At 43.0% G+C, this 27,448-nt stretch overlaps 1 protein-coding gene across 1 annotated transcript in view; it reads left to right on the top strand.

Annotated features, from left to right (window-relative positions):
* The first annotated feature begins 2,197 nt into the window (after positions 1 to 2,197).
* The window catches only part of AQP9 (aquaporin 9), a 44,294-nt gene continuing 19,043 nt past the window's right edge, over positions 2,198 to 27,448 (top strand). The window contains exon 1 of the mRNA XM_044229870.1: positions 2,198 to 2,647. Within this exon, the coding sequence (XP_044085805.1) occupies positions 2,537 to 2,647 (111 nt within the window). The 5' untranslated portion in view covers positions 2,198 to 2,536. The remainder of the gene's footprint in view (positions 2,648 to 27,448) is intronic.

Raw genomic sequence — 27,448 nt, 5'->3', positions numbered from 1 at the left:
AGCCCCTGAGGCTTGATCTGCCCATACAGAAGTCATGGTCTGCTTGCAGCAGTCCTGGTCCTCTCTGGGTATTTTCTCTCCCAGTACTTAGCACCTCCTTCCCCAGCAATCAACTTTGCTGAGTCCCTCTCCTCACCTTCCATAGCCAAACTTTCAAGTTCTTCCAATTTTAAGATATAAAGAACTCTTGAATCCTTGCATTTCTCTCCATTGTCAAAGCCTCCCAGTTCTGGAAGTCCATAATATCCCCCAATGGGTGCGTCCTGGAATTCTGTAATATCCCCCAATGGGTCTACCTATGCTTGCTTTAGATGCTCTCCAATCTCCGTTCCACCTCACAGCCAGGACAATTTTTCTTTTTTTTAACTCAAATTTGGTAGTGTCATGTTCTCGCTTGAACCACCGTGCAACTTAATCGTTGCTTTTAGCCTGAATATGATTTATAGGCTCAGTATGTGTGGTCTGACTCCCACCCATGGCTCTGGGCTCATTTTGCACCGTGTTCCTTCACTGTCTCTGGGCGTCCAGCAGTAGGTTTCTTTTGTTCTTGGACAGGCATCATGCTGTTCCCACCTCCACTCCCCAAGGCCATTGTATGTGCACTTCCTTCCCCACTTCATGCAGTTAAACCCTACACTTCCTTCTGATCTCAGCACGGACATGATCTCCCCGGAGAAGCCATCAGAGATATCTATTGAGGTGAAATCCCCCTCTTTTATTTGCTCATAGAAATGTGTCTTCCATCTTTATAAGCATACATCTCTGTTGCGATTATCATATTCCTGCATGTGTGATTTATTTCACTATACCTACTTCCCTCACTAGACTCCGAGTTCTGTAAAGGGCAAGAACAGTGTGTGCTTTGGTAAGTGCGGTGCTTGGCACATAAGTATGCCATAAATATTTGTTAGATGAGTGAACGAAGAGACCAAAGAACACCCTTGTGTGGTGTTTGTTGTCCTCACAGCTGTAAAGTCCTGTTCCTCTGGTCCATCCACTGGGACTTGGGAATAGGGCAGTCATAAGTAATCCTTCTAGACAAAGGTATCCATGATAACTTAACCAAGAGTTAAAGCCGAAACGCTGCATTCTTGTCCTGGCTCTGCAATGGCGTGCCCTCCAGCAAGCTCTAATTTCTTTAGGCCTCAACTCTGTATTTTACCTATAGATTGGGTATCTCCTCTGTACTTGGGCTCTCAATAGCTGTTTTTTCTAGATCTCTCCTCCCTTCCTGCCTCCTCAGCTGGAAATGACTGTAGGCCTCCTGCAAAGGGAGGGGAAGGCCTGAAACAGAACTGGCTTCTCTGTGGGGGGACTGGGAGGAAGCACAGAGCATGGGTACTAATTCCATGAAACTGGCTTGGTATTCAGAAACAACTGCTGGATTCTCTTTCTTCAGACAAACTTGTTTTGAAAAGCAAGGCTGGAAAGTTGACATGGCAGAATGCTAGTCCTAAACAGCCTGTTGTCTGCAAGGATGGTAATTCATCACACTTAAATGATATAACCTAGAAGCCTTGTTTCAGTATGTTTAATCCCTTTCTTATTTAACTGGGGTATCTCTCTGATCTTCAAGCTGTGTGGTTTCAAGTTTATCTTCTATGTATTTTGCTTAAATATTTCATGGAAAACGAAGGGGAGAAATTTGGTTCTCAAACTGGAATCCTTCTTTAGAAGAAGGTCAACAAGTTGCTCTCTCCGTCATTTTGATTCTTGGACCCCGGTCTGTCCTCAGTAGATGAAACCCAGCTACAGTAATCAAGGAGGAGAGCCATCCTGTCCTAAAGTCTTACAATGTGAAACTTCCAGTGGTCTCTTTGTATGTTAATTTCCCCATCTCTAGAATGGATACAATTGTTTTTACCACCCCCTCCCCTTAGGGAGGGATCATTTAAATCACTGAAATGATATTGGAAGAAAACAAGAGTGATTTTATCTTGCAGAACGCCACATCTGTATTTTCTCCATATTCTCCAACGTGCATGAAAAGTTCCTTCAGAAGAGAATGTTTACATGGGATGTATGTATACCTGATTTGATAATCCCAAACTACTCCCCAACCACCCACTTCTGAATAGGGGAAAAAAAAACCCAGAAGCCTGCAATTGTGTAACATGCAAATCTCTTCTGGACCAGAGCCCATCGCTGTGGTTTGGCAATACAACGAGCACAACATCTCTTTTCTCATCTCTTAAAAACAAAACAAAACAAAACAAAAACCAACAGAGAAAAAAAAATACCTTGAGAATAAAGGTAATGATTAATCTATCAGGCACAGAAAGAATCGTTTTGGGGATTTCAGATTCTAACTTGCTAAGTCAGGTAAACAGCCGTGGACAGGGGATGACAATTTCACCAGAAGAGGATTAAGTCACGGGCTCTAATTGGGACAGCGTTTGCACAGTCAGAGAATCTCACCAGACATCTCCAGGAATCTGTGAGCAGTTGTCAAAACTTCCATTTTCACGTGCGAGTGAAGTAAGGACCAGAAGAAGCGGGTACTGGTGGAGAGAGTGATCCTTGGAGAAACCTCACGATGCAGCCTGGGAAGGGAAGAAAGGGGAAAAGCTTCAAGCAAAGGCTGGTCTTGAAGAGCAGCTTAGCTAAAGAAACCATCTCTGAGTTCTTGGGCACCTTTATAATGATTGTAAGTATTTCCTGGATTTTGACCCAATTATGCCTCTCCTTCTCAGCCGGTGGTGGATGTTTTGTTTTCTTTAAGTTTGTCACGAGAGTCATCTTTTCCAGGCAAGAGCACATTACTTCCAGGCTATTTTGGGCTATTTACTGGCCACAGGTTAGGTTTCCATTTACTCATTTCATTTATTCACAAGAGTTGGTGGGGGTAGGAGAAGGGGAGTCAACTACTTTCTTCATTTCAGAGATTTACTCAGACTCTGAGCTGGCTTTGATAGAAAGCCAGTCGATAGAAACTTTTCTCATTGATTAACTGATGTATACCTTGTTTGTTTCCCACAACACTGAGGTGACTCAGTCCCTTTAAATAAGGATCGTCAGTCAATAAATATGAATGGCAAGAAACAACTCAGTAGTACAAATGCTTAGCAAAGGACTGTGTTGTCAGAGCACTTGACTTTTAGTCAGAAATTTCCCTAGATAGAAATATGTTTTCTGCAACCCTCCAGCTTTGGTTTCACATGATTTTCCCCCCTCTGTTTACCTTAAGCCAATCCCTAAGGTCTTTAATGAGACAGATCTATATACAAAGGAAGGACTGATTCTAAGAACCATTCAAGGATCTTGGCCAGGAAATTGTGCAGCTATTAACAGAAGACTGGACAGTCTACTAAAGTGGCATGGGCTCTAGGCTTCCGTCCTACTGCACATCATCGTATTCTTTGGATGCTGAGTTTTTAGTTGGAGCCAGACCGTTTGTGAGCAAAAAATGAAATGTTCAATTATTCTCATATGCAACAACTACCAACTTGAACTAGCTCTTAAAAAAAAAAAACCCTGCTCAAAGATTACCTACTTTAGGTATTAATAATTTCATTTTTCTTAAAGTTATAGAGAGTTGTCCATAAATTTTTTACTTTAAAAGGTCTCTGGTAATGACAGCATGGTGACTACAGTTAGTAACATTGTATTATATATTTGAAAGTTCCTAAGAGGGGCTCCTGGGTGGCTCAGTCATTAAGCATCTGCCTTCAGCGCAGGTCATGATCCCACCGTTCTGGGATTAAGCCCCTCATTGGGCTCCCTGCTCAACAGGAAGCCTGCTTCTCCCTCTCCCACTCCCCTTGCTTGTGTTCCTTCTCTCTTGTTGTCTCTCTCTGTCAAATGATGAATAATCTTAAAAAAAAAAAAAGTTCCTAAGAGAATAGGTCTTTAAAGGTTGTTATCAGGAGAAAGGAATGTGTAACTATGGGGTGATAAGTGTTAATTAGACTCACTGTGGTGATCATTTTGAAATATATATAAATATTGAATCATTATGTTGTATACCTGAAGCTATTATAATGTTATATGTCAGCTATATCTTTAAGAAAAAGTTCTTTGCTTGGTATAAATACATTATAATTTAGGGGATAAGCCTAAGAGCAAGAAACAAGTGTGAACTCAAACATTTGAACTCATGTAAATTGAGAGAGAGTCCTAAGTTTTCTGGTCTCTGAGATTCTCTTTTTACTGGATTCACTCGAGTATTTTCTTTTTTTTCTTCTAATTTTTTTTGATATTATTATCTTCATTTTATTTTTTTATTTTTTCTAATTTATTTTTTATTTTCAGCATAACACTATTCATTATTTTTGCACCACACCCAGTGCTCCATGCAATCTGTGCCCTCTATAATACCTACCACCTGGTACCCCGACCTCCCACCCCCTGCCCCTTCAAAACCTTCAGAGTGTTTTTCAGAGTCCATAGTCTCTCATGATTCTCCTCCCCTCCCAATTTCCCCCAACTCCCTTCTCCTCTCTAACTCCCCATGTCCTCCATGCTATTTGTTATGCATCACAAATAAGTGAAACCATATGATAATTGACTTATTTCACTCAGCATAATCTCTTCCAGTCCCGTCCATGTTGCTACAAAAGTTGGGTATTCATCCTTTCTGATGGAGGCATAATACTCCATAGTGTATATGGCCCACATCTTCCTTATCCATTCGTCCGTTGAAGGGCATCTTGGTTCTTTCCATAGTTTGGTGACCGTGGCCATTGCTGCTATAAACATTGGGGTACAGATGGCCCTTCTTTTCACTACATATGTATCTTTGGGGTAAATACCCAGGAGTGCAACGGCAGGGTCATAGGGAAGCTCTATTTTTAATTTCTTGAGGAATCTCCACACTGTTCTCCAAAGAGGTTGCACTGAGTATTTTCAAGGCATATGGACAACTCCTTCTTGACTATCCTCACTTACCTGAGTTAGGAATGTGGATAAAGTGAGTAGTTTGAAGGAAAAGAGAGAAAATAAAAGCCCATGATTCTTCTGATCTTACTCAGTGCTTTCTGGAACATCACCCTCAGTGAGACATGTCATGTTACTTGACAATTTGGTCCCAGTGAGGAGAGTGGATTCAGCTCTTTAGTGACCTGAGGTACAGAGAAGTTAAGCAAATTCAGTTATAATCTGCAGGGTCCTGCAGAAAACACAGGAGGAAGTGAACTAAACACCCATTTTGCAACTTGAAAAAGCTAAAACCTCCTTTATTTCTTAATAAGAAGCTGTTTCTGGACCTGGCTGGCTCAGATAGTTAAGCGTCTGCCTTTGGCTCAGGTCGTGATCTCTGAGAAGCTGTTTCGTAATTCTATCCCCTCTGTGTTGAGTAAATTAAAGTTGCTTTCAGACGTTCACCATTCTACTCATATAAGTAGTAGCATATCTTCCTCTAGTATTCAAGGTGGGAGCTAAAGAAATATTTTCATATTATATGTTGAAAATAAAACTTTGTATCTTCTGGTGAAAGCAAATAATTGCCTAAATGTTTCATTTCCATCTACATTGTACATTTACTTTTTAAGGCAACCTCTGATGGAATCCATAATTCTGATTATAATCTTTTTATTGAGGCTTGAGGGGTATATAAACAAGGCATTTTTGCACAAAACAGTATTTTTTTTAACCAATTAGTCTTTGTGGTTTTGCTCAACTATTAACCAAAGTCATTGTTGGTATGTTTAGTATGCTTCTGTATAGTAAAAAGCTTTTCGCGTTGATAATCCATGGGCAAAAGGGAACATAAAAATGGATATACCGCACACACCAGTACTTCAGATATGGTTTGCCCCCAGATGTTGGGAATCTGGTGCCATTTTCCCCCCTCCTCACAAAACCTGCTCTTAGGAGAAGCATCTTAAACTCATTTACACCATGGCGTAAATGACCGATGAGGCCCACTTATCATTACCATTGAAGTCCATGAAAAATTCTCTGTAAACTACAACTAAAAACAGCAATGATTAAGTCATAAGCCAATGAACTAGCTCTAATTTGGGCTTGTAGTCATGGGATAAGAAGGCCTTTTTGCCTTTGCTGGGTTTGTAATGTATCTTCCCTGATACATAGAAGAGGTTTTGAAGCCTTAGGCTGTAAAGGTAGGGAGAGAGCATGTTTAAGTACCTCCCATATGTTAGCTTTTTATATACGTCTGTTTAACCCTACAATAGCTGCAGTAGGAAGGCTTTATTAACACTCATAAACATTTGGAGAGATGAGGGTTCAAAGAGATGAAGCAACTGGGCCAAACCAGGAAAGAACTGAACTGGGATCCCTTTTAATTCTAGAGCATACACTTCCCATCTACTGCTGGAATTCCTTCCCCAGTGTCCCTGATAGATAGTAAATCCGACTCCTTCTACTTTAACATCTCCGTAGCTCGGAACTGTGCATGAGCTCTCCTTGGCTCATGGGCATTTCAGTTTAGCTGATGGGGACCTGATAAGACCAGACCATGAGTTGTACCCCAAAGCTGTCTGAAGCAGAAAAGACAGCTCCGTGGGAGCCAACAGATATGAGGGGAAGGTAGAGCACAGGGGACTGCTCAGTCCCCTGCTCATGGCTTGTGGCCTGGGGATTTCAAGCTGCACATTACACATCCACTCCATGGAAATTTCCCTATGTACGAAACACTCATTAAATGTTGGCTCCCTGTCCCAGTCCTCGTGCCTTCCCCTCTTCCACTTGAGAGTTTTTGTAGTGTCTGAAAGAACTGCTTTGTCTCCCTCCAGACATCTTGTAGGGTCCTTTCCACCAACATCTGCCACAGAACTCTGCACGTACATGACTGGGACCCCCCCCAAAGGGGTGTTCAATTAAAATGTCTTTCAGGGGCTGTTACGTCCCAGAATCTCTAGTCATTCCTTGCAGTAGCTGTGTTCACTCCTCCCTATTCTATAGTGAAGTGACATAGAGGAGGGATTCTCTGACACAGCATTCGCCCTGCCCTAGATGCTGAAGCGAACAAGGAGCCATATTTCCTCCCGCGGCCAAACGGCGTCCTTCCGGGGCTGGATTTATGAGTGGGTAATTATCTACTTGGGTATTGAGAAAGACTAAATTCTTGTCTCACTCTGTCAAGCTTGCACATTAGAGATCTACCTTTTGGCATCTCTAAGAATGAAAAAATGTAAATACTTACTATAGCCTTGATCTGTGCCCCGAAGGGAGACAGGATGAGCAGAGACCCGGGACATAGGATATGGAGGGCATCGGGGAATGGGCCGCACAGGAGAGAGGGCGGAAGTGGGGTGGACGGTACGTGAGGAATGTCAAACCCCACAGTGTTTTCTGAAACTGCTCTTGCCTTCCTCCACGACTACATGACCAAATTCCCCACCTTGCCAGAGTCACTGAGTTGGTCATTCTGTCTTGAAGAGATCTCAGATATGCTGACTACAGAAATTCTGTGGCTTTAAAATTATTATTACAAAGCGTGCTCAGATCTTGGAGTGGGTGGAGTGCAGATTAGAGAGCTTTTGAAACAAAAGAATATATGATTAGCATTTAGAGTAAAATAGGAAAATTCTTAAAATAACCTAGTTCTTGGGGCGCCTGGGTGGCTCAGTGGGTTAAGTCTCTGCCTACCTCTCAGGTCATGATCTCAGAGTCCTGGGATCGAGCCCCACCTCGGGCTCTTTGCTCAGTGGAGAGCCTGCTCCCCCCCTCCCGCCCCCCGCCTGCCTCTCTGCCTACTTGTGATCTCTGTCAAATAAATAAATAAAAATCTATATAACAAATAAGCTAGTTCTCAAAACAAGTGCTTTGCAGGGCATAATTCTGACATTTTGGACTGCTAGGAATTTAGAACCCCCAGGTACTAGTAGGACAGCTCTGAGATAGATGCTGCTTGCCCTTCTTCATTGATGGGGAAGCTGAGGCACCAGCCGATGCAATCTTGTGTCCTTTAAATCAGTGTGGAGCCCAGGTGCCCTGCCGTAAACATGCACTTGCCCTTGGTTTCCACTGTGCATTCCTCCAAGCGGCATAGAATGCTCTCTCATATACATTCTTCCTTTTTTTAGTTCCAGTATCGTTAACATACGGTGTTATATTAGTTTCAGGTGCACCACACAGCGATTCAACTATTCTGTATAGTCCTCAGTGCTCGTCATGACAAGTGTGCCCGTAGTCCCCATCACCTACTTCATCCATCCCCCCGCCCACCATCCTTCTGGTAACAACTATCAGTCTAGCGTTAAGAATCTGTTTTTTGGTTTGTCTCTTTTTTTTTTCCTTTGTCTGTTTTGTTTCTTAAATCCCACGAGCACCATCGTGTAGTATTTGTCTTTCTCTGACTGACTTCGCCTAGTATTATAGTGTCTAGATCCATCCACGTTGTTGCAAATCTCATATAGATTCTTGTTTATTTTTATATTTATATCTTCCCTGGAAGGTGGGGTGGGGGGAGAAAGAGAGAGCAACTCCATTTTGCCAGGTGGAGAAACAGGTGTGACATAATTAAGAGGTTTGCCCAAGTCATCCAGCTTATGAATGCTAGAGCTGGGCTTGATATTTGATGTTAGTTATTCCTGATGTGCCATTGCTTAGTGGGAATTAACTCCTTTCCTGGGAAAGCCCAAGAGAACCTTATTAATTTTATAGTGTAAAATACATTAGACAGTGAAGGCATCAAAAGACGATTATATGGAACAGACATGATCAGGGCAGGGAAACGTTATAGGAGATCTGTTAGCATAGAGTTTATGGGCCACTTCAGTACCTACAAACACATCCAAACCTCTTGTCACATGGGGGTTCTGAGGTGGTTCAGTTATATCTTCATGTCCCCCATGAACACATTGACCATGCATTACACTGTGTTCCTTCTAGTGCTTCTATTTCTTGGGTTCTCCTTGAGACCACCCTGTGGCTCAGAGCAAAGGACTGACAGGCCAATGGTCATAAAGAGAAACCGTAACTCCTCTCTCTTGCTTTCCGACTCAGAAGTCACTTGCCCTTCCTCTGATTCCTCCTTGCTTGGTCTGGCTCATTGCTTTGCAGAGACCTGCCCCACTCCAAGCCGGGATGTCCAGGATGAGGGTCTCACTGAGCTTGAGCTGTCAGTCTTCCCACAGCTGATAGGACAGAAGCCTCTGCCGTCAGCACTGCCTGGCAGACTCTGGCCACAAATGGCATGTCTGTGGGAGCAGTGGGAGAATCTCTGTCCTCAGGCTCTCGGGCACTGCCTTAGAAATGAAGTGGCATCTGTCGTCCTGCCCCTGTGTCTTTCGGATGAGGAAACGGAGACCCACATGATCACAGAAGTCTTTCAAGTGCTTTTGCCACCACAGGAGGACATCAGAGAGAACTTGCACAGTCGGTCTCACCTGATTCCTATGATTTACTTATGATTTATGTTTGGTTCTCAGCTTCTCATTGACTTACACCTCTGCTGTGGGGGGGGGCATTCTGTTACTTTAAGACAGTGCGCTCTTCTAACTATGAAAATGAGGAAGCGCTGAACATGGCAGGATGTGTGGACCCCTGCCCTGGGCCTTCAGCTGGCATGAAGGTGTGAGAAGGCCCAGAGCAGGAAATGCCTTCCCTTCAAGGATGGCAATGTGATGAGGAAAAAAGACAAGGAAAGGGATAACATTTATTGAGCACACACTATACCCAGACACTCTTTAATTCTTTTTTTTTTTTTAAGATTTTATTAATTTATTTGACAGAAAGAGAGAGGGAGAGAGAGATCACAAGCAGGCAGATGGAGAGAGGGGGAAACAGGCTCCCTGCTAAGCAGAGAGCCCGATGCGGGGCTCAATCCCAAGACCGCGAGATCATGACGCTAGCCGAAGGCAGAGGCTTAACCCACTGAGCCACCAGGGCGCCCCCCACCTTTTTTTTAAAAAAAGATTTTATTTGATACTCTTTAATTCTGGAAACATCCATGAGGTAAAGGAGTTGTTCTTATTTTACAGATGAGGAAATGAAGGCTTAGTACCATCAAGCCCCTTGCCCACAGGCAAGTGTGTGGCGGAGCAGGGATTAGAGTCAAATCCTAGTTTTTCCTTCACCGTGCTCAAATTATTCTCACATAGGCTTTTGAGCCTTTACTACTGTTGCCTGGAAGACTAAATGCTACACTTTTGGACGTTTTTAAAATGTACAAATGTGTATTCTTGAGTTAACAAAGTTTAAAGTGAGTCAACATCTCTTTCCTTCTGATCAACAGGAAAACTTTTTAAAATCCTGACCGTAATCAACCATTCCATCTCACACGTCATTATTGCCTGACATTTTAATTCTACCCTCATTATTTTTATTACTGGTGTTTTTAATAGTGATCACTTGCTTAAGTTTGCTATCATTTATCGGTTTATTTGCTAATTATTCCTACATACATGCACCTCTTTTAGGTGCAGTTTCCTTCTTTGCGCAGTAAGAAAGCTTTCTTTGGGAAATTTTGAGGAAGTGTGTATGAGGGATAAACTTTCTCAGTCTTTGTCTGAGTTTGTCTTTATTTCGCTCTCAAGTTTCAATGACTGGCTGATAAATTTTAGGTTGATGATTGGTTTTGCTTGGCATTTTGCAGGTGTCATCCCAGTGTCTCTTGTTGCTGTTGACAAGTCTGTTGCTTGTCTAATTGTTGTTCTTCATCTGAATCCTCTGATTACTACTAAGAGTTTCTTTATGTAGCCCGCGCGCGCGCGCACACACACACACACACACACACACAGAAATTTTCAGCCATAAAGCAAGGATGAGATCTTGTCTTTTTTTAAAGACAGGGGCAGACCTAGAAGTTATTATGCTAAGTGAAATAAGTCAGACCGAGAAAGACAAATACCATATAATTTCACTCAAATATAGAATCTTAAAAAACATAATGAATGAATGAATAAATAAAAAGCAGAATCAGACCTATGAATACAGAGGACAAACTGATGGATGCCGGCGGGAAGGGCAGGGGACGGACAAAATGCATGAAGGGGAGAGGGAGATACAGGCTTCCAGTTATGGAATGAATAAGTCACGGGAACCAAAGGTACAGCATGTGTATATATGGGAACATGGTGAGTGGTACTGTAATAGTGTTGTTGTGCTGTGACACATGGAAGCCACCCTTGTGGTGAGAATAGCATAACCTATAGAGAAGCTGAATCAGTACGTCATATACCTGAAACTAGGGTAACACTTCATGTCAGCTGTACTGAAATTTTAAAAACAACAATAACAAAAAGAGTTTCTCTTTCTTTTCCCCTGAAATTTCACTACAATATGACTAAGAGTTATTCACTACAATGAAACTAAGGTTTATTTGTAGTGCTCAGGATTCATCGTTTATCAGAACTTAAAGATTCATAATTTTTACCAGTTCTGGAAAATTCTCCACTGCATTACTTTGCCTTTCCCCAGTCTGTTTTCTCCTTTTAGAACTTCTATTATGTAGGCAAATATGCCCAACTCTCTCACTTTTTTTCTTTATGTCTTTAACCATTCTCTCATTTCTGTATCTCTTAATCTCTCCATGATGAATTTTATGATTTAATTTAATTTTATTATTCCTCAGTGTTCCAAAATTCGTTGTTTATGCACCTCATTCGTGTTTTCATTTCAAGAAGTTCTGTTTGGTTCCTTTTAAAGATTGCTTTTCTTTTCTTCTGCGATTGTTTCTTTTTGTCTCTTTAACTCACTAAAGTCTAATGTATTTATGGTATTTTATGATGAGTCTGTCATATCAAGTTTTGAGGGAGCTAATAATCCTCTTTATCTTATCTACTAACTCTCATGGACAAAGGATCATTTCCTTTAGTGTTTTGTAAATTTGTATTATAAACTCTTCAGGAAAGTTTGTTCTTTTCTGTGGGAATTCTATATGGCCTGAGCTGTGGGGTCATTCTTTGACAGAGGTTTGCATTTGCTTCTGCTATGTTGCCCAGGTATATCACCTACCAGATATGATTAGTGTGAAGTGGAAACCTGGAAAAGGAAGACTGATGTGCATACTCCGTTGAAGAGAACTTTCCCCCCAAAATGGCTCTCCACGCCCTTCCCCCGACATGGGATGTGTGACCATGAATGATTAGAAAATCCCATGCTTTCTCCAAATGAAGCAGGTTCTTTTCAAGTCCTTAGAACCTGAGTCAGGATCAGCTGAAGGAGGACTTTCCTATAGACTTCCCCTGGTCAGCAGTGAACATGAAGGGCCAGAGTAGCCCGGAAAATTTCAGAGTTCCAAAGGACTTGGGGAGAAAAGTCCATGCTGGGTCACTGATCTGAAGATTACAGATACCTAAAGCCAAACACTTCTGCCAAACAGAATTCTGCTTTTGATCCCTGAGTTTGAATTTTGGCTCAGAAAACTTGCCGCTTTCATTGACTTTCTATGAGGAAGTACTTTTGTTTTCTACTTTCCAGAATGGGTTTGGCTGGTTTTGCTTTAGTGACAGAGCCCGTTGCAACATGTTCCCATTACTTGACAAGAAAGGAGAACATAGACATGAGAGCAGAAGTTGCCTCCTCTTCACTCATCAGGCTTGTGACGAAGACACCACATAGAGTGAGGGACCATGAGGGAGATAATCCTCATAAAAGTGAGGTAACTGATAGAGCTGAGCAAAATGCTGAAACAGCCCCCAAATGAAGGCTACTCTGTACATCTTGTGGGCACCTTATTTCATGCCTGAAGTAGGATTCCTAAGCCCACTGAACCCACAAAGCAAAGCAAATGCTTTAGAAGAAAATATGCCAACAAAATGTGGCCCCTTCTTGATAGATTGACTGAACATACTAAGACACACAGTCCTGGCTTGGCCAGCCAAGACCAAAAAAGACCTGAGGGCTTAGTCCTTCTCAGCCTAGAATCAGCCCACATGTGTTAGTCTCTATTTTGAAGTTTAAATTTTCTTAGGAGAAAACCTCCCCAAAAACCTATACCTCTATCAACAGGTAAGTAGTTAAAGAAATTAGGGTGTATCCTTACAATGGACACCTATGTAGCCATTAAAGATAATGAAGCTGATTTTTATATGCTGATATGAAAAGATTCACTAAACTATTGAATTAAAAAACCAGGAAGAAAATGGTATGTATAAAATATTCCTGAAACACACACACACAATTTTTGACAGAATATGCCAGAAAGTATTGATATTAGTTACCATAAAGAATAAAACATAAGGGGCACCTGGGTGGCTCAGTTGGTTAAGTGACTGCCTTTGGCTCAGGTCATGATCCTGGGGTCTTGGGAACAAGTCCCATATCAGGCTTTCCCTACTCTGTGGGGAGCCTACTTTTCCTTATGCCTGCCAGTCCCCATGCTTGTGCTCTCTCTCTGTCAAAGAGATTTTTTTTTTTAAAAAAAGAAGAAAATATAAAATCTGGGATAGAAAAGAAACAAATTTCTTATATCTTATGGTACACCTTTTGTAATTGAAAAAAATCTTACATATTAATGTATAGTTTCTTCATTCTCCTGCTCCTCCTAAATGAGCTCACTGAGCAGAATTTCTCCCTTCCAGGTGTTTTAGGGAGTTGCTCAAAATGTGTTCTAAAGAACACTAGTTCCATGAGATGCAAATAAAAATTTGTGAAATAAAATAGGCTGACCTTCCCAAATATGTTTGGAAAACAGTAGATTATACTAAGTTAAGCAGTTTTTTCAACTATAGGATTTATCAGAGCTTCTAACATTCACTATAAACTCTAAGAGGGGAATAGAATACATAGATGTGCCCGGACTCACTTGAGCACAAATCTCTTTCTCAAATTTTGATTCCAGTAGAGTTAATATAGAGTGTTATATTGATTTCAGATGTACAGTATAGTGATTCAACAATTCTCTACATTACCCAGTGTTCATCAAGATGAGTGTACTCTTAATCTCATTCACCTATTTCACCCATTCCCCCACTTACCTCCCTCCCCCACTTCCAATCTGTTCTCTAGAGTTAAGAGTCTGTTTCTTGGTTTGTCTCCATTTTTCCTTTGTTCGTTTGATTTCTTTCTTAAATTCCACATCTGAGTAAAATCATACAGTGTGTGTCTTTCTCTGACTTATTTTGCTTAGCATATACTCTCTAGATCCACCCATGTTGTTGCAAAGGCAAGATTTATTCCTTTTTATGGCTGGATAACATTCCATTATATACATCTTCTTTATCCATTTCATCTATCATTAGATACTGGGCGGCTTCCGTAATTTGACTATTGTAAATTATGCTGCAATAAACATAGGGATGTATATACCCTCTTGAATCAATGTTTTCATAGTCTTTGAGTAAATACCTGGTAGTGCGATTACTGGATGATATAGTAGCTCTATTTTTAATTTTTCGAGGAATATTCATACTGTTTTCCGGAGTGGCTACACTAGCTTCCATTCCCACCAACAGTGCACAAAGGTTCCTACTTCTCCACATCCTCACCAATACTTGTTATTTCTTGTGTTTTTGATTTTAGCCATTCTGAAAGGTGTAAGGTGATATCTCATTGTAGTTTTGATTTTTACTTCCCTGCTGATGAGTGATTTTGAGCACGTTTTCATGTGTCTGTTGGCCATGTGTATATCTTCTTTGGAGAAAAATGGAAATGACACAAAGAAGATTTGCATGGCACCTGCACAAATCCCTTTTTTGAGGAGTATCTCATGGAACTGATGATCTGTGAAACATACTTTGGGAATTGCAGGGCCTGGAATGAATCTAAGAAACTAATCAGCCCCAGAATTCTTCTGTCTTCAGGGATCTTCCAGACTGAAAGTGACCCAAGGTGTACTTATCATTGTTAGACCACTCTGTCTTGAGCAACCCTCCAACCACCTTCAGCATAATCAGTCCATGGTTATCTTAATATGAACACTCACACCTTAATAAATACTTAATTAGTTCCTTATTCAGGCCCTGGCATCATGATCAATTTCTTGTCCAAGCTAGCATTATTTGGATGAGTTGAGGGATGTGAATGCCTGATGTAGGTCGGACTAGGAGAGCATTGTTCTTTTTTTAGCTTGTGAGAAATAATGGTGTATAATCTCCTTACATTTCTGAGGCCCAATTTTGTTCTTGGTACTCTTTTCTACTCAGAGAGCTCTGAGGTTGGCCATCTGCCCATTCACCTGCTTCTCAAGTCTCGGATTCCTCAGTTTTTATGAGCCTACCCTAATATCATCTCTTCTCAAGTACAGCTGGTTCTTGAGTGGTGATTGATCTTATCCTGATATTCTCAGGCTACGTGCCACCAAATGATTTTTAACCAGAATATCCAGGTTTCAGTCTTGGGTTTTTTCTTTCTTTCTTTCTTTCTTTCTTTTTTTGTGTGTGACTATTTTGTTATGACTGAGAACATTTTATTTTCCAATTGGAAAATGAACTGACTGGAAAGCCGCACATGAATATGCATTCTGGGAACAAGCAGACCCACAGAAACAGTAGCAATTGTCAGAAGAGGAACACAGAACCAGAAATCTGAAAACCTGGCTCCGGGTTCAGATTCTGCCACTTACTAGCCATATGAATTTTGTCAAATTGTCCAGTCTTCCGCTTTTTAAGTCTTTATTTTCATTCCAGTTAGGTAACATACAGAGCAATATGAATTCCAGGTGTATAATATAGTGAATCAACACATCCGAGCAATACAAGTGATCATCACGAACGCACGCCTTAACCCCCTCACCTATGTCACCCATCCCCCCGCCCCCGCCACACCACCTCCCCGCTGGGGACCATCAGTTTGTTCTCTAGAGTTGAGTCTGTTTCTGGGTTGCCTCTTTCCAGTCTTCCACTTTTGAAATTCAGGTTAAATGTCGGCAGGTAATGTGCATGACAGCGCGGTATACGTGCTATAAAGGTGTGTTTATTCCCCTATCCAGTGCTCAGAATTATGTGTAGTCACACCTGGGCCCCACCGCTGACTACCCATGTGAAGATGGGAAATTCTCTTAACCCATCTAAAAACTTCATTCCCTTATTTGCGAAATGGAGAAAGTAAGAGGACCTGACTCACAGGGTTGTTGTGAGGACCAATGGGCTAATGAATGGAAAGTGCTTAGCTCATAAAAAACACGCAATAAACATTAGTTGTTGTTGTGACTATGATCATTCTGTGTTTCAGTGGATACAGTCACATAAACTGAGATCTATGACAGGCAGGGTGTGCGACTTCTGGTAACATATACCTACAGCACGGGCTGAAGGACCAAGGTTTGCAGAGAATATACTGGCAGAAGGGCATCTGTTCTTCCTCTCCAGTTACAAAAAAAAAAAAAAAAGTTAGGAAGTGGGGAAAGACTGGCAAAGCCCTAAAGCGACTCCTGCCTCAAGAATGGGCACCAGGGGGCGCCTGTGTGGCTCAGTGGGTTAAGCCTCTGCATTAGGCTCAGGTCATGATCTCAGGGTCCTGGAATCAAGGCCGCATCAGGCCCTCTGCTCAGTGGGGAGCCTGCTTCCTCCTCTCTCTCGCTCTTTTTCTGCCTGCCCTTCTGCCTACGTGTGATCTCTCTCTGTCAAATAAATAAATAAAATCTTAAAAAAAAAAAAAAAAAAAAAAAGAATGGGCCCCGGGTTTTTGGTCTCCCTATCATAGCCATTTTAGATAAAGTCATGCCCACAGTCAGTCCTTTATTTGAAGGTCCCCACAGATTCTCCCTCCAGGAACTAAGCCACTAAGAGGCTGTGCTACCTCTCATCGCAGAGATGTTATCATCATGCCATCTGTGGGATCAAAAATTCACTGGCACTAGAAGCTCAATGGGTTTCTCCTCCCAGGACTTTGGATGGGGGTGAGTAGCCCCAAAGCTTATTGAGATGAGGCAGGTCACATATATGAGTGAAGGGGACATGGTGGGTTTAAGGAGGAAAGGGACCATGTATGTCCTCTCTTGGGATGCTTCTGTCTCCCAGGCTCTCTCCACTGTGGCCAACTAGGAAAGGGGTCAGAAATTCAAAGTTCTATGCAATTTTTCTCTTTTTATTACTCTATTTATCTTTATTATTTCTATTTATAATTATTGATTATTTTATTATTTATTTATTATTTATCTTCATTTATCTCTTTTTATTACAGTATTACTGGCAACAATTCCTAAAATTGAAAAAGAAAAAAAAAAAAAAAAGGCACCACCACGTAGGCCAAACCAACAGATCTCTGAGTCAATCCCACTCATAGGCTGTTTTCAGCTTCGGACCACCAGTTTGTGACTCTGCTGTAAAGTGTCCTTAACCAAATTCTTCAAAAACACAATATTCTCACCAGAAAAGGGCAAATGGAGAGATTGTGAGGGTCTCAGCCTTCTGTTCAATATCATCTGTTTTATAAGAGGCCTGGCTATGAGAAATCTAATTCCTGCACACGAGAGGGTTGTCCTTTTCTTTTCCTGTCCTAACACCTGGCAAAACTGATTGAGGCAATCGTGTGAAAACCATTTTTTAAAAGATATTATTTATTGATTTGAGAGAGAGAGAGCACAAGCAGGGAGAGGGGCAGAGGGAGAAGCAGACTCTCCGCTGAGCAGGGAGCCCGACCACCTGAGCCGAAGGCAAACACTTAGCTGACTGAGCCACCCCGTCACCACGTGAAAACCACTTTTTTTTCCCCCCTCTGGCAATACCAGAAGAGAAATCTTGATCTTATGTAATTCTAATCAGGTTTCTCATGAGGCCAATCTGTCATGTGCATATATTAGTATATCTCAGATTTAACAGTATTATGTCCGATGATTCAATAATTTGGGGGTATTAATCAAATGATTCAAGAATTGGAGAGACTTAATGTCAAAATAACCATCCCCTAGGTCCCCTCCCCTCTCAGTCTGTGAATGCTGGGCCCAGCAGGTCTAGCTCAGATGGCAGACCCTACAGCTGATCAGTTAGGAGGCACATTTGACTGCAGGGAGCATTCGTTCTTTTAGAACATTTGGGGATGAATTGGGGATAAGTAATTGCTATAAAACGAAGTAAACAAAAAGTAAGGCAATGAATACAAAATGGTGTAATGAGGGAAATAAAATCCTAATACAGTGCATGTTCTAGCTGTGAACAACATCTGCATAACCACAATGACGGGAAATACAAAATACTGATTTGACAAAAAACTGATAGACTAAGTTGGGAAGACAGGGGTGGGATGTATGGCTGTCTAGGAAACATAATAAAATTTCAGAAATGGGGGGCGCCTGGGTGGCTCAGTGGGTTAAGCCTCTGCCTTCGGCTCGGGTCATGATCTCAGGGTCCTGGGATCGAGCCCCGCATCGGGCTCTCTGCTCAGCAGGGAGCCTGCTTCCTCCTCTCTCTCTCTGCCTGCCTCTCTGCCTACTTGTGATCTCTCTCTGTCAAATAAATAAATAAAAATCTTTAAAAATAAATAAAAAATAAATTAAAAAAATATTTTTAAAAATTTCAGAAATGGGAAGTCCTAGATGACTTCTAAAATGTTGAAAATCATAATTAGTAATAGAAATGTGTTGTATAGAAATATCAAAGTTTAAAGAGAAAGAAAGAAACTAAAAACTTTAAAACCTTTCTTGTGAGCTGTGGAGAAGGGAAACAGAAATGGAAGTTTTCAGAAGGCTGGGGCAGACAACTGCTGACTTTCTTATATGTCACGGAGTAGCACCTGACTTTTTAAAATTATGTGCACATATTCCTTTAGTAAGAATTAAATTACATTTTTAGAAGGAAAAAAAACCATCTCCTACTTAATAAGGCAAAATTATAAAAACTTATAAAACCACATCTTCATGTACACTTTCCCTAGGTGTAAATGCTTAAGGCATTTTTTTAATAATAAGACTACAATTTTAAAGATTTTATTTATTTATTTGACAGAGAGAGATCACAAGTAGGCAGAGAGGCAGGCAGAGAGAGAGGGGGAAGCAGGGTCCCTGCGGAGCAGAGAGTCCGTTGCAGGACTAGATCCCAGGACCCTGAGATCATAACCTGAGCCAAAGGCAGCGGCTTAACCTACTGAGCCACCCAGGCGCCCAAGACTACAATTTTAAATAACAGTACTATCCTTCATCCATACTTTTCTTACCAGTTCTCAGCTATCTTACCTTTCCTACCAGTATGTGAGCTCCCAGGGGACCTGTGCCTGGTTGGTTGGTTGATTTGTTTGGCCTCCCTGCTACCACCAAGCATCATGCATAGCACTGAGAATTTTCGAATGGACCTATATATGGAGGAAGAAGTGAAGAGAGGAAGGAATGGCTGAAGGAATGCCAAATTCCAGTTAGGACTACTTGCAGAATCGAGGATCTTAATTTCCTCCAATTTTGCTTTTTCAAAGACAGACGTATAAAACATAATCTGGACAAACTGCTTATTTGGCTCAGGAACGGTTGAGGGCAGTTTAGTTTAAGTGAAGAAACACAACCTTTGGACCCAAATGTTAATTTCAGGTTCCAAAAGATCTTTTCACTAGCTGCCTGTCCTCCAGCAAATTATTTAATCTCTTCGTCCTAAGGTTTCTTTGGATGAAAACAGTAGAGTTTTCCTCCCCCTCAGATTACTGTGGGGACTAAAAGAGGATTTGTAATGTGTGCGTGGGTAAACAAATCAGTTTCTTGAAACACAAAAGAAAGCAGTTTATTTAAAACACAAATGTTGCCCCAGCTATACTCTTTTAATGTTGACTTCGGTCTGGTGAACATTTAATGTTAAATGACAAATTTTCTACTGTAGGATAGTTTTTATTTAAAATATAGTGCTTACCTGTTTCCAAGAAGACAGGCAGCAGCATACAAGGTCAACAGCTGTACATGACTCACATTCTTGGGTCCCATTGTTGCCGCCCACGTGACTCACAGCAAACATGCCCCAGACTGGCACTACTGGATTAAAGGATACTAACTTCCTAGAAAAGGTTTCAGGAGAATGGTAATAAATAAATACTAGCCAGGTGAGGTTGGAAGCTACTGGGGCATTTTATTATTAGTGGCCACTTGGGTCAATTCTTTGGCTCTTTCTTTTTTTTCTTTTTAAATATTTTATTTATTTATTTGACACAGAGAGATCACAAGTAGGGAGAGAGGCAGGTAGAGAGAGAGGGGGAAGCAGGCTCCCCGCCGAGCAGAGAGCCCTACGTGGGACTCGATCCCAGGACCCTGAGATCATGACCTGAGCCAAAGGCAGAGGCTTAACCCACTGAGCCACCCAGGTGCCCCCACTTCTTTGGCTCTTAAAGGGGCAGGTGGGAGTGGAGAAGTGCTTGGCTTCTCAGGTCTTGGTGTTGAGAACAGATATGAGCGCTATTAAGTCTGGAGAGGCCGGCTAGTGCCACAAGAAATGTCTGTGGCTCGTGGGTGTGGTTCATCTGTGCACAAAGGCCCGCCCCACCATTATCTCAGCCCACTCACTTCCCGCGCCGGCCAGTTTGGCCAGCATTAGGGGCATGAGCGTGCCTGCTGCTGCTGACCACAAAGTTGGGAGACACGATGAGAAAAGGAGCAAGCCACAGAGAACAAGAGAAAAGGGTTTGATGGGCTTTCTGGTCTAGTATTCTCCTGGTGAGTGCTTAGTCATCTAGCAGAAGCTGTCTGTGTGGGCAGGAGCTAGAAAGCAAGCCAAGGGTACTCAGCGAAAATTGGTTTTGTGTAAACTGAAAAGCTGCTCTTAATCACTGGCCTGTCTCATCGCCCTCTGAGAAAGGAGGCAAATGGGGCTGAAGAGGAGGTCTCCCTAGGTCACTGGAGGCTTTGGAGAAACAACCCAAGTGTTGGGTATTTTTCGGAACCAGAGGGACCACGTGTTGTCACCAGAAAGGCAACTTGTCCTAGTACAAAAACCCAGAACTACAAGAAGATTCCCCAGTGAGCTTCATCCTCAGTCCCTTTTCCTCAGACTGACGCGTCTGGTTTAGAGTGAGGGTCGCGTAGATGGGTACCGGATGGCTATTTGGCTCTCCAGGTCCTTCGGCACTCCCGGCCAGCCCTTCACCTGCGGTGTGCAGGTGGGAAAGCTGGTGCTCCAACCCCGCCTTTCCTGGGACCTCACTGGTCTCTCCGGATGTGGCCATGCATTCTTGGGGGTGTTGGTTTCTACCAGTGACCTTTCACTCCATCCATTGTGCAATGGTTAAAAGCGCAGGCCTCTGAATAAGACAGACCTGGGATCCAACCCAGGTTCTGTCTCCTGTGTTTTTATTATGCAAACCTGGAGAACTTGCTTGGCCTCTCCCGGCTTCGATTTGCTCATCCATAAAGTGGAGGTAGTAATCCTGTCCTCCTCTCCCCGGGTGAGCAGATGTTGGCAAGGATGAAGTGGTACAGGTATTTGGGTCTGGGCACAGAGAGTGTACCTGGTGTTTGTACTTCTTTGCTCATACTGCCCTAAACAGATGAGGACAGACACTAAACATTTCACACAGCCTTAGCTCCAAAGTCCATGACAATACTGGCCCAGAAGCCCTTTCAACTGTTCTCTCAGTATCCATTAATTCTGAAAGCTCTGAACTACAGAAGGTAGATACAAGACATGTTACCCTTTCCTTCTTTGGACAATGTTTGATGAGAACAGAGAATCACAGACCCCCTGCAATAATCAGAGGGGTCCCCTGGTGATCTCTGGCCTCACATTGCGTGCAGCTGCAAACATTTTCTAAAGAATCCTTGGCCTTTATTAACTACTGCTTTCCCGAAAGGGCTCCGTTTGTACCTACTGACTGAACAGACACTTGTTCAGTGTCTGTTATACACTGTATCCGTGTTAGGAACATCTTAGTTTGCACTTTTTAAAAAAGATTTTATTTATTTATTTGAAAGAGAGAGAAAACACAAACGGGAAGCAGCAGATGGAGAGGGAGAAGCAGGCTCCCAGCTGAGCAGGCAGCCCAATGTGGGGCTTGACCCCAGGACCCTGGGATCATGACTTGAGCCAAAGGCAGATGCTCAACTGATTGAGCCACCCAGATGCCCTTTAGTTTGAACTTCAAACAAGGTACTAGATAGGCAAGAGATTGAGAACAGTCAAATGAAATAAAATCTGTGTAGTTATGATTTATTTGTGATAGTCGCTTTACCTCTTTAGGTTTTACATTGTGTCCAGTAATCAGCTTGTCTTAGGGGTCATGGCTCCACTGGGAACTTCCTAGAAATTACACCTAGATTTCCTAGAAATTGAGATTTCCTAGAAATTACACCTACCACTTCTCACAACCTATCCCCTGTTTCTACTGAAAAGACATTTACAGGGGTGCCTGGGTAGCTCAGTGGGTTAAGCTTCTGCCTTTGGCTGAGGTCATGATCCCAGGGTCCTAGGATCGAGCCCCACATTGGGCTCTCTGCTCAGTGGGAAGCCTGCTTCCCCCCACCCCCCTGCCTGCCTCTCTGACTACTTGTGATCTCTGTCTGTCAAATAAATAAATAAAATCTTTAAAAAAAAAAGATATTTACACATAGGGACCCCCCACCCCCGGCTTATGTTTAGACATTTTCATATGCTCCATCAGATATTGTTTGAGCGTGGCATATGGAGACACATGAGCTGCTGTGGTGGACATCACAGTCTTGTCGGGGTGGCCCGAGGTGAGTGGACTGTCACAAAATGCTATCGTAAAGACATAGTAGATGAAGCAGAGGAGTCCTCTGAGGGCTTGAGTTGTCAAAGGAAAGCCCCACAGAAAAGACAAGATTTTAGCTCAGTGTCAAGAGTACATGGAGTTTGGTTGTGGAAAAGGACAGACAGAGAAGGGACATTCTGCCAGACAGGAGAGCACGAGCCAGTGTGCAGGGCGGGAACGAGTGTCAATGAGCTCAAAGGACTCGCAGCGACAGGGATGCCAGCCTGGCTGATGCAGATTTCTGCTGGAGACAACTGGGCATGAAGTGGATGGGGTTGAAAGGCAAGACCCTGGAGAGCCCTGATACCAGGGAAGGGCTGTGCTGCCATTTCCCACCTAACAGTGGGGGGTGGGGGGTGGGTGTTAAGTCATGCTCCATCCAGCAGGGTCACTGAGTGGGGAGACACTGGGGGTAGGGACGCTGGTTGGGGGCTGCAGAAGAAGCCTCCAAAGATTTGGGAATGACTGACTATAGGTGGCCAAGGGAGAGAAGAGGAAGGAATATGAAATGATTTCAGAATGTTTGGCCTGGGTGATTGAGAATGACTAGCCACCAGTCGGCCTTTTGTAGGAATTCCGCCTTTCAAATGTCCTTCTTGCTTTCCCACTGAAATTCTTTCTCCTGTTCCTGCCGTGTGCGGCACCTGAGGAGAGTGACAGTATTTACCCTCTCCTCTTTTCTAGTGTGGCTTTCCACCCAAAGCACTAAAATCTCGCCAACTACAAAGGGACCCAGAGGAATCACAAGTAAGCAAAGCAACATGAAGCTCTCGTCAGCTTCCCACTTCCCCTCTTCTGCAAATTTTGATCCTGTGACTAGGAATGAAACAGCAACTATTTCTAGCATCTGTCACAGATGTGGTTTTCTCCCTATTCTTACTGCCAGTCAGTGAGTCAGCGGTTAAGTTCACGGGTCCCTTTGTCTTAACTTATTCACCCTACATTGGGGGTTTCCTTTTGAGTTTATCCTAAGAGCAACAATATCCTGCACTTTCCATTGCCCTTTGTGGTTTAAAAAGTGCTTTCATTATTGTTCTCGCGTTTGAACCTTTACCAAACTATCCTACGAGACAAGCCTGGCTGGTATCATTATTATGCTTTAATCGATGATCAAGCTGACACTGAGAAGTGTCATTTACACAGACATACTGTCATACCTGGAAATAGCACCTGGAATCTGGTTATTTCATTTCCTCCAATATACTAGGTGCTGTGCAGAGACAAAGACGTTTCATACAGGATCTTGAGAACCTGATAAAATTGGAAAAACCGGGCATAGATCCGTAAGCAGTTAAAGTACATCCTGTGCATGAATGTCCCACTAGATGGCAACAGAAGCAATGAGCAGAAGGTACAGGCTAACTTACCCGGTCCTAATGCAATGCACAAATACAGGAGGATTGTGTCCATGTCTGGGCTCTGTGTTTTGTTTTGTTTTTTAAGATTTTATTTGACAGAGAGAGATCACAAGTAGGCAGAGAGGCAGGCAGAGAGAGAAAGGGAAGCAGGCTCCACGCTGAGCAGGGAGCCCAATGCGGGGCCTCATCCCAGGACCTGAGATCATGACCTGAGCCCACAGGCAGAGGCTTAACCCACTGAGCCACCCAGGTGCCCCTGGGCTCTGTGTTTTAAAAGAGACACTGACAGAGCTTGGCTGGATGACACCCACCAGGAATCAAAGATGAAGGGAGAGGGGTCCAGGAAAGTGAACTCCCTCCAGTTATTGGAAGACCTGGAGTGTGGAAGAGGTTTATGATTTATGGTCCCAATAGTGGGATGAGAGCTAACAGAGAGAAGTTACAGGAGAGAAGACTCCAACTTCCTGTAAGGAAAGACTCCCTAGCTACTGGAACAATAAAAAATATCTAGAACTAGCTGCCTGATGTGGTAATAAGCTCCCCGTGTCTCACAGTAATCCAACACAGACCAGATGAATGCCAGTTTAGGATGTTGTAGGGAAAAAATGCCTGTGTCTATCAGATCCAGTATCTGTGCCATTGAGTTCAGAACTAGTGTAGGGCTGAGGCTGAGGTGAGAGCATGGTGTCTGAGACCACAGGCTCTGGAGACTCCATGGTGCTTGCCCCTGGAAGCCAGCCATGGGGCTGTGAAGAAGCCAGGCCACACGGAGAGGCCATTGTAGGTGCTTTGGCCAACCCTTCAGCCAAGGCATTAGCTGACAGCCAGTATCAACCACTAAACACGCGAATGGGTTAGTCTTCAGATCATTCTAATCCTCCAAATTTGAACCTTCACACTTGACACCAAGTGGAGCAGAGATGGGACACCCTGCCCAGCCTTGGCCAAATTCCAGATTCACAAGCAAAATTAAGTGTTACCATTTTAAGCCAGTAAATTTGGGAGGTAGTTACATAGGGCTAGGTAACTGGGACATGATGTTTATGTGTTATTCTAAATTGCCACTGATCTTCAAGGCAACTCACAGGTGCGGAGTCAAGTAGAAGCTGGTGTTTTTTGCAGAAAGGGGGGCTGGGGGACTGGACTGAGAGCAGACAAAGCTTGGTGAAGCTATTGGGCAAATATGAATGAGAGGTGAGTGAGGAGTTTGGGGGCACAGTGAAGGGCACAGTGAGAACTGGATCCATGATCTGTCATACCCTCCCTCCCCTGCATGGTTCTGTGAGTTTTCTAAATCTCCCGGAGAAGGAAGCTAGACTGAACAGATGCCAGATCCTGACAAGAAGGTGGAAGAGAACTTGGAGGTGTGTAGATGGCCAGCGCAGGAGGAGAGGGTGGTGGGCTTGGGAAACATAACACCTAAGGAAACACAATGAAACGAGATAGCCCACATATTGTTTGCTGTTGGTACCGAAAGGAATCTTCGAGATTATTTTCTAGATAAGGAGAACCAAGCTCTGGCACTTGGAAAAGAACGAAGCACTAATTGTATAGTAGGGAGAGTACAATTGAATTTCAGAGCACACAGGTTCAGTGTGGCAAGAGCATGAATGAGTAATGGGTCCAAAACAGCTTTCCAGATAGGGGGCTCAGAAAATTGAAACAAGCTAGATAATAATAAGCTCTTTTCTATATCTAAGAAGGGGAATGGTAGGGCAGTTCCTTTAAAGGTGAGGGCAGGGAGTCATGTTGGAAATCTTCTCCATGATACCATGAAGGACAGATCTCTCATTTTGGAAGGGAAAAAATTATACCAGGCGCACAGAAGAGAGAAACCAGAGTGGGTGACCAATTTCCCATCAGTCTGGCCGCGGTACTTCAGGATACCCAAGGTCTGTCTGCCTGCCTGGTGCGTGGATGCAGCAGGGAGGAGGCAAGCAAGAGATGATACTAGAAGGTAGTTACCTGACTTCCTCATTGCCTTTGAGGCTATAATAAATAGATTTTTTTTTTTTAAGATTTTATTTATTTATGACAGAGGGAGAGATCACAAGTAGGCAGAGAGGCAGGCAGAGAGAGAGAGAGGAAGCAGGCTCCCTGCTGAGCAGAGCCTGATGATGCAGGACTTGATCCCAGGACTCTGGGATCATGACCTGAACCAAAGGCAGAGGCTTAACCCACTGAGCCACACAGGCACTCCAATAAATATATTTTAAAACTAAAAACCAATGATTTAGGGGCACCTGAGTGGCTCAGTCGGTTAAGTGTCTGCCTTCAGCTCAGGTCCTGATCTCAGGGTCCTGGGATCTAGCCCCGCCTCCGGCTCCCTGCTGAGCAGGGAGCCTGCCTCTCTGAATTCTTCCTCTGCCCTTTCCCCTTCCTGTGTGTGCTTCTACTCTCTTTCTCTCTCGCTCTTTCAAATACATAAACAAAAATATTTTTAAAAAATTAAAATAAAAAGCATTGATGTGAATCTGGGCTGAAATCTTCTGGGTGGCGATTTCTGATGAAGGTCACTGAAGCCCCCACATTGCTCATTTCTCCCCCTTCCTTTCCTGCAACACCCTGCATCAATTATCCTCCCAAGGAAAGAACAAAAAACAATTTCAGTATCTAGAGTAGAAGAGGAGAGTATTTATCATAGTGGAAGTTGACAGGGCAGAGCCTTCCCTAAACCCACCCGAGCCATTTAAAGCTTTCTGCCCCCTCTAGACTAGCACAGGGGCACGCGCATCAGACCTCAGAAGAGGGAAGACGCTTATACAGGACGCAGTACTATGTCAGGACCGGCCCTTGTCTGGATGTGTCTCCTCTTATGCCCCATTGTCTAAATCAGGTCATGTCAGCTGTCAGTAACATTTCATTCTTCTTTTCAGAAGATGCTGTCAAAATGCCAGCTAACTTAGAAGTTGTGCATGGGGTGGTTAATTGGCTTTAAATTAAAAAGAGAGATGCCAATGTGGTGCTGGTTTTAATGCAGAGTATTATTCTAATAGATAGGGATTCTAGAAAAAAATATAGGTTAAGTCTAAATGGAATCGATAGGCTATGAATGAACCCAGGCGATGTTTTTGAATAGGGAAAAGGGAACGTGTTACTACTACAACCTTAGTAAGGATTCACTGCAGGGTCCGGAGCCTAGCGTGTGCATATGTGATGTGTAGCCCAAGGGCTTCCCTGAAGATGCCAAGCCCACGTACTTAACCCTCCTGTCCAGCCGGTGGAACTAAGATGAGGCAATATGTCTTAGAATTGGGGATTATAGAAGCTGTTGAAAGATCAAGAGAATTTCTCTGCCTTCAGGGAGGGATAAACTAAAATCATTCTATATGTATTAAATTATTGTTTGTAAATTATATTTCTATGAAAGACCTCACAAAGGCACCCTGGGGGAGCTATTTAGAATTAATTCATCGCTGTCAGGAAATTGTTCACATGCAACCTCTCATAATTCAAGCTCAGACTTCCCCTTCTCATCCTTTTGTGGAGAGACAGCAGTGACTGGTTATTATCTTCTTGATAAGAAGCATCCACCTTCTTAATCTCTTTTTCCTTATGCATATTTGATCCTGAAACCTTTCCTCATATGCCCTTAAACAATATTCATTGCCTCATGCTGAGCTCTTCCT

This window comes from Neovison vison, chromosome 13, assembly GCF_020171115.1.
Source record: "Neovison vison isolate M4711 chromosome 13, ASM_NN_V1, whole genome shotgun sequence".
In the NCBI taxonomy this organism is placed as follows: domain Eukaryota; kingdom Metazoa; phylum Chordata; class Mammalia; order Carnivora; family Mustelidae; genus Neogale; species Neogale vison.
Note: the sequence above shows the minus strand (reverse complement) of the source record. Positions and strands in the feature narration are given on the sequence as shown.